Source organism: Trichechus manatus, unplaced genomic scaffold, assembly GCF_000243295.1.
Source record: "Trichechus manatus latirostris isolate Lorelei unplaced genomic scaffold, TriManLat1.0 scaffold00097, whole genome shotgun sequence".
In the NCBI taxonomy this organism is placed as follows: Eukaryota; Metazoa; Chordata; class Mammalia; order Sirenia; family Trichechidae; genus Trichechus; species Trichechus manatus.
In genome coordinates, this window is record NW_004444033.1 from 5,163,711 (window position 1) to 5,177,966 (window position 14,256).

The following is a 14,256-nucleotide window of genomic DNA, read 5'->3' on the forward strand; positions in this document are numbered from 1 at the left end:
GTGCAGAACTCAAATTCTAGTAAAAAGACCAGACTTAATGGTTTCTCTGAGACTGGAGGAACCCTGGAAGACATGACCCCCAGATTCTCTGTTGGCCCAGAGCTGAAACCATTCCTGAGGCCAACTCTTCAGACAAAGATTAGACTGGACTATGGGACCTATGCTCATGAGGAATGTGCTTCTTAGCTTCTTAGCTCAAGAAGACACATGAGTCTAAATGGGCAGCTCTTGTCCAGAGGCAAGATGAGAAGGCAGAGAGGTTCAGGAGCTGGTTGAATGGACACGGGAAATCTGGGGTGGAAACAAGGAGTGTGCTGTCATAGTATAGAGAGAGCAACTAGGGTCACATAGCAATGGTGTATAAATTTTTGTATGAGAAATTGACTTGACTTGTAAACTTTCACTTAAAACATAATTGAAAAAAAAAAAACCTGAACTGATGTAAAACTGTTTAAATCTTAATTTATTCCACTTAATGAAGGCAGTCATATGTTTTGTGCAGAAATATAAACGTGTCTAGTGGTGGTGTGCTACTCGAAGTCAACAGGGCTAGTATGTAGTATAAAGACAGTACCATACTGCTTTCCCAAAATTCACAACAAACTGAATTCTGAGACACACCTGGCTCTAAGGTTATAGATGAGGGATTATGAACCTATATCATCTCTTAAAATAAAATTCAAATTGTTCTGTAAAGGCTTCTTCCACGGCTACTTTAAACTTTTCTCTCTTCCACTTGTTCATACACTTAATTTGTAATAACTGATTATGTACTGCCTTATGACAGGTCTTCTGCTACATTAAACATTGATTTAAAAATTTTTTAAGGTTGTCTAATTTATTCTGTGGTTCTATGTTGCATTCTTTAGACTTATGTTGTCCAATACAATAGCCAATAGTTATATGTGACTAATGAATATTTGAAATGTGCTAGTCCAAATTAAAATATGCTGTAAGTGCAAAATATACACTGGATGGCAAAGACTTGGTACCAAAAACAAAATCTCTAAGAATATTTATACTGACTACATGCTGAAATGAAATTTTAGCTACATAAGGTTAAATAAAATATATTGTTAAAATTAATTTCACCTTTAAAACATTTTTTAACGTGGCTACTACAAAATTTAAAATTTCGTATGTGGCTCACATTATGTTTCTATTGGATGGTGCTGTTGTAGATCAGCATTGTTCAACAGAACTTTCTGCAGTGACAGAAATGTTCTATATGTGCACTGTTCAATATTAGATCCGCTAACTAACCACATGTGGCTACTGAGTACATGAAATGTGGCTAGTGTTATTGAGGAACTGAGTTTTTAATTTATTTAATTTAAATAGAAATAGCCACATGTGGCTAATGGCCACCATGTTGGACAGTGTGGCTCTTGAGTATAAAGTGCTTAGAAGTCAGAAATGAATTATAATCTTCAGTTGATTAATAGTAAAAATGGCCATACCCAAGGCCACAAATACAAGTGAGGTGTTGCAGAAGTGAGACCTATAAATCACATCGATTAACCTTGGAGTGAAAGCAAAATACTGCACATTCACTATTTTGCAATCAATCACTGATATAAGCCAGTAGCTAGGAAAGAGATACCTACTTTGTTCAAGGTCCTCACAGCTGCATATCTCAAGGCTGGCTTAGGAGAGCTGCAGAAAAGTTGAAGAACTAAAAACAAAAACATCCCACACTGTGAATATAGTTCATTTCATCATATATCACATAGCTGAAAATACAGTACATAAAGAATCATATTCAGAATATGCATAAGACTAGATCACAGTATCAAAAATGCACACGAAAAATGTGTCATAAAAAAGAGAAAAAGCACTTTTTGTTTAGTTATAAAAACTTTAACAGAAAACAAAATTTGCCCTTTTTTCTAAAAAAAACCAGACCCATTAATATTTTCATTTAACTCTAAATACTTTGAGTTATGACAGCAAACAGACTTTTGAAACATTAAGGAAAACTTAGGGCATTAAAGTTACTTCTTGTTTTCTAAGTTAAAATTTTTCAGAAATTTTATATGAGAAAATAGTAACTTGAGAAAAAGTAATAAAAGCAAAGAACAGCTAAAACTACCTACAGATAAAACCAAACAAACCCGCTGCCATCGAGTCAATTCTGACTCATAGCAACCCTACAGTAGAGAGCAGAACTGCCTGGTAGGGTTTCCAAGGAGCACCTGGTGGATTCAAACTGCCGACCTTTTGGTTAGCAGCTGTAGCTCTTAACCATTACACCACCAGGGTTTCTAAAAACCTACAAAAAAGCTATCAAAATTCAAAAGTTATATATACAGTGCTAAGGTTAAAAAATGAGTCTTAACACCTATCCTGCAGACCTACAGAACTTAAACATAGCAACATAAAAGAAATCTAGCTATAAAATACTCAACTAACCTGAAACAGCAGGTGCCAACTCCCTTGCAGTACAGTTAGGAAGATGGATGATAGCTGAAGCAGCTTCATAAATAACCATCTCATGTTTATTTCGCAAGCAGCTCTCAATGAAATCAAAGAGTGGACTTTCTTGGCTGCCAATAAATACATATAGGACATTATTCAGATACCAAATATAACAGCTGCAGCATGCACAGTGGTTGAAAACACAGATGCTTCTGAAATCGAAATTGTGGAGGAAAGACCTCTGAAAATCCACTCTTCCACAAAAAGAACAAGAAGACTGGCAAAAATTGGCAGAATATGCGTAAGATTGGATCACAGCATCAAGAGGTAGTAGAAGTTTTTCAGAACTCTAGAAATTAACCAAAGGCTTGTGACAATCCTAGCAGTCTTTATTCAAGAAAAACAGCTAAATCTTGGTAAGAACGGTGAGCTTTCTGGAGTTTTAACTTGCCCTATGTCCTCCCTCTCCCTTCAGTTCCCCCGCAGACTTGGAAACTAGCAGCCTAGCAGCCATTGGAGAAGGAAGAATGTTTGGAGTTCCCCAAAAATCTCCATCCCCAGAACTAATCTTTATTGGACTGACTCAGAGTTTGTTCAGTGAGAAAAGCCCTATCCCCAAGGAGTTTATATTAAAAAAAAAAAAAACAAACCAAAAAACCTACCAGCAATTGTTTAGACTCACAGCTACCTACAGTGGCAATACCCACTGGGGCACATAAGAGGCTGGCCAAAATTTTAAAGGGGAAAATCTGGGGAATGAGATGTTGATAGGGAGTTTTGAAAATCTATGACATATTCCTGGAGATCTAGAAGGCCATACATATGTGGAATGCTGTGCACATGCCCAGGAAAGACCCGACAGAATCCTAGCCTCTTATTTCTACTTGACTCTGAGGCTCTGCGCAAGTAGGAAGTAAAGGCTAATCTCTAATAATTTTTATACTGATTACATGTTGAAATGAGATTTTAGATATGTTAGGTTGTCTTAGTCATCTAGTGCTGCTACAACAGAAATACCGCAAGTTGATGGCTTTAACAAAGAGAAGTTTATTCTCTCACAGTCCAGTAGGCTACAAGTCCAAATTCAGGGTGTCAGCTCCAGGGGAATGCTTTCTGCATCGGCTCTGGAGGAAGGTTCATGTCATCAATCTTCCCTTAGTCTGGGAGCTTCTTTGCGCAGGAACTTCAGGTCCAAAGGACACGCTTTGCTCCTGGCACTGCTTTCTTGGTGGTATGAGGTTCCCCTGTGTCTCTGCTCGCTTCTCTCTTTTATATCTCAAAAGAGATTGGATTAACACACTATCTAATCTTGTAAACCTCATCAGTATAACCTCATCACAGTGATAGAATTTACAACACATAAGGAGATCACATATAACCACATCATAGTGATAGAGTTTACAACACATAAGGAAATCACATCAGATTACACAATCATACAATACTGGGAATCATGACCCAGCCAAGCTGACAGATATTTCGGGGGGACACAGTTCAATCCATGACATAGGTTGAATGAAATATATTGGTAAAATTAATTTCACCTTTAAAACATTTTTTAATGTGGTTACTACAAAATTTACAATCACATGTGTGGCTCACATTATGTTTCTATTCGACAGTACTGTTGTAGACCAGCATTATTCAAGAGAATTTTCAGAGATATAAACTACTGAAGCATGGAAAGTGTACACCAACATACACAGAGCCCTTTGGAAAAAGGTAGGAATTTCATTGGTTTAAAGCATTTAAGAAAATATGTCTAATCATTTTCTGACCACTTAGCTAACCAGAGACGCCAGTGACAACACACAACAAAGAATACAGACTTTACAGAACTAGTCTAGGAAATCATTAAACAAACAATAACAAGAACAATAAACACAAGGGATAGTGGGAGGGAAGAATCTGATTACCAGAGTTGCCACATTCTATTATTTAAAATATCCAGTTTTTGACAAAACAATTATGAGACATGCAATGAAATAGAAAAGAATGGCCCATATACAGGAAAAAAAGCAGTCACTACAAATTATCTTTGAGGAAACCCAGACGTTGAAATCACAAGACAAAGACTTTAAATAAGCTGTTATAAAAATGTTCAAAGAACAAAAGGAAACTATGTCTAGTGAATTTAATAAAAGTATGACAATGACATATCACCAAAAAAAAAAGAATATCAATAAAGTGATAGAAATGATTTTTTTAAGGAAACAAATAGAGATTCTGGAGTTGGAAACTGCAATTGCTGAAATGAAAAATTCACTAAAGGAATTCAGCAGCAGATTTAAGCTCAGATAAGAAAGAACAGCAAACCTGAACAGAGGCTAATTGAGATAATAGCTGAGAAATAGAAAGAAAAAAGAATTTAAAAAAATGAACAGAGCCTGAAAGACCTGTGGGACACCATCAAGTGTATTAACATTTATATAATTGAAGTCCCAGAAGGAAAAGAGAGACAATGGGGCAAAAAGGCAGTTTGAAGAAATAATGGCCAAACCCTTCCAAATTTGATGAAAAACATTAATCTGGACATGTAATAAATTCAACAAATCCCAAGAAAGATAAATAAAAAGAAACTGACACATAGACATATCATAGTCAAACTGCTGAAAGCATAAGACAAAAAGAAAATCTTGAAAGCAACAAGAGATAAACTACTTATCATACTGTATAGGAGAGCGTCAATATAATTTATGGGTGACTGTGAGTCGGAATTGACTCAACCACAATGGGTTTGGTTTGTTTGGTTTTGTCACCTGAAACAATGGAGGCCAGAAGGTAGTAGAATGCTGTATTCAAAATGCTGAAAGAAAAAGACTGTCAACCAAGAATTCTATATCCAGTAAAAGGATTCTTCAAAAATGAAGGCTAAATATATTCCTGGATGAGCAAAGACTGAATTGCTAAGATACCTGCCTTAATAAACAAGACTAACGGAAATCCTTTAGACTGAAAGATTGACTCCAGACAGTAACAGGAATCCGTAGGGCATAAAGAGCAGCAGAAAAGGAAAATATGTTAGTTAATAGAAGACTCTACAGATATCTTTTTTCTCATTTCTTAACTACTTTAAAGGGCATAACATTGAAAAACAATAATTATAACAATTATTGTTCAGTTTATAACATATACAGATGTAATAAACTGACAATAATAGCACAAAGAAGGGGGAGGAAATGGAACTATATTGGAACAAAGATTCTAGATTTTGTTGAAATTAAGCTAGTATTAATCTGAGGTAGATTTTGGTAAGTGAAAATGCATATTCTAATACTCAGAGCAACAACTAAGAAAAAACTACATAAAAAAGTTCAAATATCAACAGAGGAATTAAAAGGATACCCCAAAAATATGTATTTAACACAAAGAGGAAAAGAGGTACAAAAAAGACAGGAGACACACAGAAAACAAAAATTAAAATGGCAAAGGGAAATTCAATCATATTAGTAATTGTATGTGAATGTTCTAAACACTCTAACCAAAAGACAGAGACTGCAAGATTCAATCACATGTTGTCTACAAGAAACACACCTTAAATTTAATGAACAGAGGATGAAAGTAAAAAGATGAAAAAAAGATACGACATGCAAACAGTAAGAATAAGAGATCAGGAGTGGCTATATTAATATCAAACAAAATGGAATTTAAGACAAAAATATTACTAGAAACAAAGATATTTCATAATGATAAAGGGGTCAATCCATCAGGAAAATTTAACAATTATAAATATATACACACTTAATAACAGAGCCTCAAAATACATAAAGCAAAACTTGACAGAATGGAAAGGAAAAATAGATCACTTAACAAATAATAGTTGGAGATGTCTATACCCACCCAATAATTGATAGAACAATTAGATAAAATCATTAAGGATACAAAGGACTTGAAAAACATGATCAACCAACGAGATTAACTGATTATATAGAACATTTAATCCCATGACTATAAAACATATATTCTTTGCAAGTACATATGGAACAGTCTCAAGAACAGACCAAGGGCCAGGTCATAAAACAAGTCTCAATTATGTTTTCAAAAATGGGAAAAAAATGGAAATCATACAAAGTATGATCTCCAACCACAATGAAATAGATTATAAATTAACAATAAAAAAGAAATTAGGGAAATCTCCCAAATATTTGGAAATTAAGCAACACAGTTCTAAATAACCCAGGGATCAAACAAGAAATCAGATAGGAAATGAGAAAATAGTTGAAACTCATAAAAACAAAAACACAACAAATCAAAATGCATGGGATGCAGTTAAAGCAATGCTTGGAGGGAAATTTATAGCTCTAAACACTTATTTCAGAAAAGAAGAAAAGTCTCTAATCATTAACTGAAGCTTCCACATTATGAAGCTAGAAAAAGAAGCAAACTAAGTCCACAGCAAGCAGAAGAAAGGAAATAATAAAGATTAGAGCAAAGATGAATGGACTAGAATACAAACAAGAAAAACAATCAACAAAACCCAAAGTTCTTTGGTTCTTTGAAAAGATCAACAAAATTGACAAACCTTTACCAAGATAAAAAATTTTAAAAAGACACAAATTACCAAAAATAGCAATGAGAGGACATCACTACTGAACCTAAAGAAATTAAAAGGATTATAAGGGAACATAATGAACTATATGCCAACAAATTAGACAATTTAGATGAAATGGACAAATTCCTAGAATTACCACAAGCACTAATTGACTCAAGGAGAAATAGAGAATCTGAACAGCCATATAACAAGTAAAGAAACTGAATTAGTTATTTAAAATCCTCACTCAATGAAAAGCACAGTTCAGATGGCTTTAACAGTTAATTCTATCAAATGTTTAAATAAACAAATACCAATCCTTCATAAACTCAGAAAATAAAGGAGGAGGAAACACTTTCCAACTAATTCTATGATTCTATGTTAACCTGATAACGAAGCCAGAAAAAAATTTAACAAGAAAACTATAGACCAATTTTACTCCTGAACAGACATAAAAATCCTTATCAAAACATCAGCATGCTGAATCCGTCAATATATAAAAAGAATTATACACCATAATCAACTACTATTTATCCTAGGAACACAAAGTTGGTTTAACATCAGAAAATCAATTCATGTTACATACCAAATAAGTAATATAATAGAAAGAAAAGATCTTAGTAGATGCAGAAAAAGTAATTGACAAAATCTAGTACCTGTTCATGATGAAAACTCTCAAACATCTAGAAATAAAAGGGAATGTCCTCAACATGAAAAGGGCATCTTCAAATAACCCACAGCTAATATCATGCTTTATGCTTTCTTCCTTAAATAAGGAGCAAGGGAAGGATGTCTGCTTTCACCACGTCTACTCAACACTGTACTGGAGGTTTGAGCCAAAGCGTTAAGGCAAAAAAAAAAAAAAAAAAAGAAATAAAGAAATTAAATATATCCAGATTGGAATGGAAAAAGTAAAACTGTCTTTGTTTACAGGTAATATGCTGCTGGTATACAGGAAATCCCAAGGAATCCACACACATACAAAAAATGAGACTAATAAATAATTATAGTAAGGGTACAGGAAACAAGATCAATATGCGAAAATCAATTTTATTTCTATATATTGCAACAAAAAATCCAAAATAAAATTAAGAAAACAATTCCACTCATAATAGCATGAAGAAGAATAAAATATCGTATTTTTACGCAGATAACATGCACCTTCTGTGTTTGTTTGCCGGCTGTGCCCTTCCCCCGCAAGGTATTTTTGTAAGCGCGCTATGCTAATTTTTTTACAGCAACATGTGTAAGAGAACTGGCATGGCAGCTCTTAAGGGTGACTCATGGGGGTAGGGTGCAGCTGCCAAACAAACGCAGAAGGCCCACACTATTTGTGTAAAAATGTAATACTTATTTTATTAAAGAAGTATAAGATTTTTATACTGAAAACTACAAATCCTGTTGAGAAATCTAAATAAATGGAAAAATATTCTCTGTTCATGGACTGGAAGACACAACATTATCAAGATGGCAATTCTCCCAAATTGATTTATTCAAAATAGATTGATTGATCTATTCAATGCAGTCCCTATGCCAGCAGGCTTTTTTGTAGAAATTCAAAGCTGATCCTAAAATTTACATGGAAATGCAAAGGACCTAGAATATTCAAAATAATTTTGATAACGAAGAACAATTTTGGAAGGCTTATATTACCCAATTATAAAACTTATTATAAACCACAGTAATCAATATAGTATAGTACTGATATCCTTGGAAATATTTAAAAATTAGATTGTGGTGATGATTACACAACTCTATAAACTTATTAACACTGAATTGTATACTTACAATGACTAATTTTATCATCTGTAAATTACATCTCAATAAAGCATCAGCAGGTAATGTATTATACTAGTTGATTTAAATTTAAAATATTGTAATCTTTTTAGCCATGCATTAACAATGCCGAAGCCCATATCTAAATAAAAATGTTCCTTCGCAGTTACAAAAATTCAAAGAATAAACTATTTTAAATTGATAAAGAGTCGACAATCTGGCATTGATAAATTATTCAAGGTGATAAACCATTTCAAATATTTACAGTATCCTATATGTGAATCTTTTCCTTCCCATCCGTAAGTGGCATTAAAGGTAACTTCTTCCAATTTTCTAATCAATCAACTATGCTATTAACCAGTTTTAACTTACACTTAAGTCCCTGGTGCAAATGGTTAAGCACTCGACTACCAACAAAAAGGTTATTGATTCAAAGCCACCTATAGATGCCTTGGAAGTAAAGCCTGGCAACCTGCTTCCAAAATATCACAGCCTTGAAAACCCTATGGGGCAGTTCTACTCTGCTCACATGGGGTCAGAATGAACTGGAATCGACTCAATGGCAACTAACAACAACAACAATTTCTTAAAGCCCCAACATTATTATAGGAGCCCAGGTGGCACCCAGGTGGTGCAATGGTTAACTGCTTGGCTGCTAACTTAAAGGTCAGTGGTTTGAAGCCACCAGTTGCTCTGAGGGAGAAAGATGTGGCAGTCTGCTACCATAAAGATTATGGCCTTGGAAACCCTACACGACAGTTCTACTCTGCCCCATATAGGGTCACTGGAGTTAGAATCAACTCGACGGCAGTGAGTTTTGGGTTTTTTGGTTATTAACTTGTATGTAACAGCAGTACAGAACTCTTGCATTCTAATAGCAGTTTACAAATCAAATGTAATCCCTATACTCTAACATTATCCTGTCATAGATTCTACTATATTCAAAAAATACCATTTAAGAAGCTAATAGTCCTGAGGTGGGGCCAAGATGGTGAAATAATCAGATGCTTCCTGTTGTACCTCTCACAACAAAGACCCAAAAAAACAAGTGAATCGATTACATATAACAATCTAGGAACCCTAATCATCAAAGACAAAGCTGAAGTATTGGACTGAGCAGCAGGTGGAAGGAGAGACAATTCAAAAGCAGCAGAGAAGTACAGATCGCGAGATCACCAGTGCCCTGTTAGCTGAGTGCGCAGCGCACACAGGCTGAGGCAAGCAGCATCATTCAAAAGCAAGCCTCGCCACATAGGGTGCAGCCAAGCAGCAGCAAATCTGTACGTACCTCCAGAACCACGTAGGAACAATACCAGACCTGTGAAAGTTAAGCGCAAGCTTCTAACCTACCGTGTGGGGGGCAAAATAACCACTCCGACTCCCAGAATTTCACAGCCGAGAAGCGCTTCCTTCCCCCACCCTGCATCGCTCCCACACCAGTCTCACTGCATCTAAAAAAGCTATGTCCCCTAAGCCAGGAACTCAGGGTTGGTTAAGAGGTCCTGCCCCTTCGCCCAACCACTGGCATAAGGGGTCCACAAATTTATAGCACCCTTCACCCCTGTCCAGACCTGTGTGGGCCGATTTAACACCTCACACCCTCATTAGCATTAGCAGGACATACACCTGAAGCCCATTTTCAACTGCAGCAGCCAAGAGGGAGCTGTAGATTCATGACATTTGATACCACCTAAGCAGGGGCCTCATCCACCCACACTGGGGGCCTGAGGGGTGGCGGTACTACCCACTCCATCTAGCCACCCACAGCAGGGGTCTGAGACTTAGTGGTGCCTCCCAGTCCCTCCAGCCAACAGCACCAGGTTTCCAAGAACTGGCTGCAATACCCCTCCCGACTATGCACTCTAGGGGTCAAGGACACGCCCTTCACCCAGGCACCTGGGGGCAGCCATCAGCCCCCTGCCTTGCTCCACACACAGCTGCCCACTGCAGCCAGATACCTGCTCTGAACACCCCTATGCAGCCCTGCCTGCCTAGGACTGTAGGTGAGAGTCTGCAGCACACACTTGGTGATCAACGACTTGGACACCTGTGCTGCACCCCTACAAGAAAAGTGAACAGACTCCTGAGCTCACACACCTAGTAGCTGCTCTGACCACCTGGAGACAGGATGTGAGACCTTCAAAGACACCAACAACCAAAGCAACTCACATGCCCAGCCTACTTGGGCATATTAAAACAAAATAAAACAAAAAGTTAGGACACAGTAAACAAACATATAATAAATAAGAAAATACAATGACTTATTGATGCTTCTGAGACAACAATCAATATCAAATCAATAGAGAAGCAGGTCAAGATAGCTCCAGCAAGTGACCAAAATAAAGAATGAGGAAAACTCCTGGAGGAAGATAAGGCAAAGGAACTACCTGAGAAAGAATTCAAAAGACTAACATACAGAGCTCTCCAAGATATCAGAAAGGAGATCAGGCAAACCTCAAAGGAAGCCAAGAACACACAAAGCAAAAGAGGAATTAAGGAGAACAATACAAGAACAAAATGACAAATTTAACAGGCTGCTAGAAACCATACAGAGATACCAACTAAAAATCCAAGAGACTATCAATAAAACTTCAGAATTAGACAACTCAATAGAAGGTCACAGGAGCAGAATAGAGACAATGGAAGTCAGAATTAGTGAAAATGAAGATAAATTCCTTGACATTCAATTATTTGAGAAAAAATCAGATAAAAAGAATTAAAAAAAAATGAAGAAAGCCTAAGAATTATACGGAACACTATCAAGAGGAAAAACCTATGAGTGATCAGAGTACCAGAACAGGGGGGATAACAGAAAACCCAGAGAAAATTGTTGAAGATTTTCAGGCAGGAAACTTCCCTGATATTATGAAAAATGACAAGATACCTATTCAAAAAAGCTCAACAAACCCTATACAGGGTAGACCCCAAAAGAAAGTCACCAAGGCATATCATAATCAAACTTGTCAAAACCAAAGGTAAAATCTTGAGAGCAGCTAGGGATAAAAGAAGTCACCTACCAAGGAGAACCAATAAGATGAAACTCTGACTACTCAGCAGAAACCATGCAGGCAAGAAGGCAATGAAATAACATATGTAAAGTTTTGAAGGAAAAAAATTGCCAGCAAGAATTACATACCCAGAAAAAATGACTCTCAAAATACGATGGCGAAATTAGGTCATTTCCAGATAAACAGAAGTTAAGGGAATCTCTAAAAACCAAACCAAAATTACAAGAAATATTAAAGTGAGTCCTATGGTTAGAGAACCAACAATATCAGACAACAATCCAAGACTAGGACACAGGACAGATCAACCAGTTATCAACCCAGTCAGGGAATTCACAAAAACAAATCAAAGCTAAAAAGACTGAAAATAGGGAACCAGAGACATCAATATGTAAATGATGACAATGTCAAAACAGAAAAGACGGAATAAACAGTGTAGTCACAGAACTTCCATATGGAGAGGAAGTTAAGGCAATATCAAGAAATAAAAGATTGGTTTAAACTTAGAGAAATAAAAGTAAATTTTAAGATAACCACAAAGGAAGCTAACAAACCTGCCCATTAAAATAAAAAAGAAGAAAAACATAAAAACTCAGCAAACACAAAATCACCAATAATGAAAAAGATGAAAAGAAAATACAAGAAAAACAAGAACTCAGCACAGAAAATTAAGTGGAAAAAGAAACTGTCAACACCACAAAAAAATAAAAATAAAAATGACAGTAGTAAACTTATACCTATCAATAATTACACTGAATGTCAATGCCTAAATGCACCAGTAAAGAGAGAGTGGCAGAGTGGAATAAAAAACACGATCCATCTATATGCTGTCTAAAAGACACAAACCTTAGACACAAAGACATAAACAAACTAAAAGTCAAAAGATGGAAAAAAATATATATCAAGCAAACAACAACCAAAAAAGAGCAGGAGTGGCAATATTAATTTCCAACAAAATAGACTTTAAAGCAAAATCCACCACAAAGGATAAGGACACTATATAATGATTAAAGGGTCAATACACTAGGTGGATATAACCATAATAAATACATATGCACCCAATGACAGGGCTCCAAAATACATAAAACAAACTCTAACAGCATTGAAAAGAGAAATAGACAACTGCACAACAGTAGTAGGAGACATCAACACACAACTTTCGGTGAGGGACAGAACATCTAGAAACCCAAAAAAGACACAGAAGATCTAAATGCTACAATCAATCAACTTGACCTCAGACACATATATACAACACTCCACCCAAGCACACATTCTTTTCCAACACACATGGAACATTCTCCTGAATAGACCATTAGGCTATAAAGCAGGCCTTAAAAGAATCCAAAACATCGAAATAATAAAAGCATCTTTTCTGATCATAAGGCCATAAAAGTAGAAATCAATAACAGAAACAGCAAGGAAAAAAAAAACAAATACATGGAAACTGAACAACACCTGGCTTAAAAACTACTAGGTTATAGAAGAAATCAAGGATGGAATAAAGAAATTAATAGAAACAACGAGAATGAAAACGCATCTTACCAAAACCTTTGGGACACAGCAAAAGCAGTGCTCAGAGGTCAATTTATAGCAATAAATGCACACATCCAAAAAGAAGAAAGGGCCAAAATCAAAACAATAACCCTACAAGATGACACAAATAGCAGCAAAAGAAGCCCTCAGGTACCAGAATAAAGGAAATAATAAAGATTAGAGAAGAAGTAATGAAATAGAGAATAGAAAAACAATTGAAAGAGTCAACAACACCAAAGTTGGCTCTTAGAAAAGAACAACAAAATCGACAAACCTTTGGCCAAACTGACAAATGAAAAACTGGAGAGGAAACAAATAACCCAAATAAGAAACAAGATAGGTGACATCACAGCAGACCCAACTGAAATAAAAAGGATAAGGGAATACTATGAAAACCTGTACTCCAACTAATTTGAAAACCTAGAGGAAATGGAAAAATTTCTAGAAACACACTACCTACCTAAACTAACACAAACCAACATAGAATAACTAAATAAACCCATAACAAAAGAAGAAATTAAAGAGGCAATAAAAAAACTCTCAACAAAAAAGAAGCCCTGGTGACGCAGTGGTTAAGCGTTCAGCTGTTAACCAAAAAGTCGGCAGTTCGAATCCACCACTCCTTGGAAACCCTATTGAGCAGTTCTACTCAACAACAACAACAACAACAAAAACTGGTCTGGACAGCTTCACTGGAGAATTCTATCAAACTTTCAGGGAAGAGTTAACACCAGTACTACTAAAGTTATTTCAGACTATAGAAAAGGAAGGAATACTTGCATACTCGTTGTATGAAGCCAGCATAAGCCTGATACCAAAGCCAGGCAAAGACACACAAAAAAAGAAAATTACAGACTGTCTTAGTCATCTAGTGCTACTACAACAGAAATACCACAAGTGGATGGTTTTAATGAAGAGAAGTTTATTTCCTCATAGTCAAAGTAGGCTAAAAGTCCAAATTCAAGGTGTCAGCTCCAGGGGAAGGCTTTCTCT

At 36.0% G+C, this 14,256-nt stretch overlaps 1 protein-coding gene across 2 annotated transcripts in view; it reads right to left on the reverse strand.

Annotated features, from left to right (window-relative positions):
- The window catches only part of COPG2 (COPI coat complex subunit gamma 2), a 216,293-nt gene that overhangs the window by 106,912 nt on the left and 95,125 nt on the right, over positions 1-14,256 (reverse strand). For both annotated transcript variants that reach the window (XM_023737111.1, XM_004382679.2), the window contains exons 10-11: positions 2,413-2,546; positions 1,608-1,675 (exon numbers count right to left, since the gene is read on the reverse strand). In XM_023737111.1, coding sequence (XP_023592879.1) covers positions 1,608-1,675; positions 2,413-2,546 — 202 coding nt within the window. The remainder of the gene's footprint in view (positions 1-1,607; positions 1,676-2,412; positions 2,547-14,256) is intronic.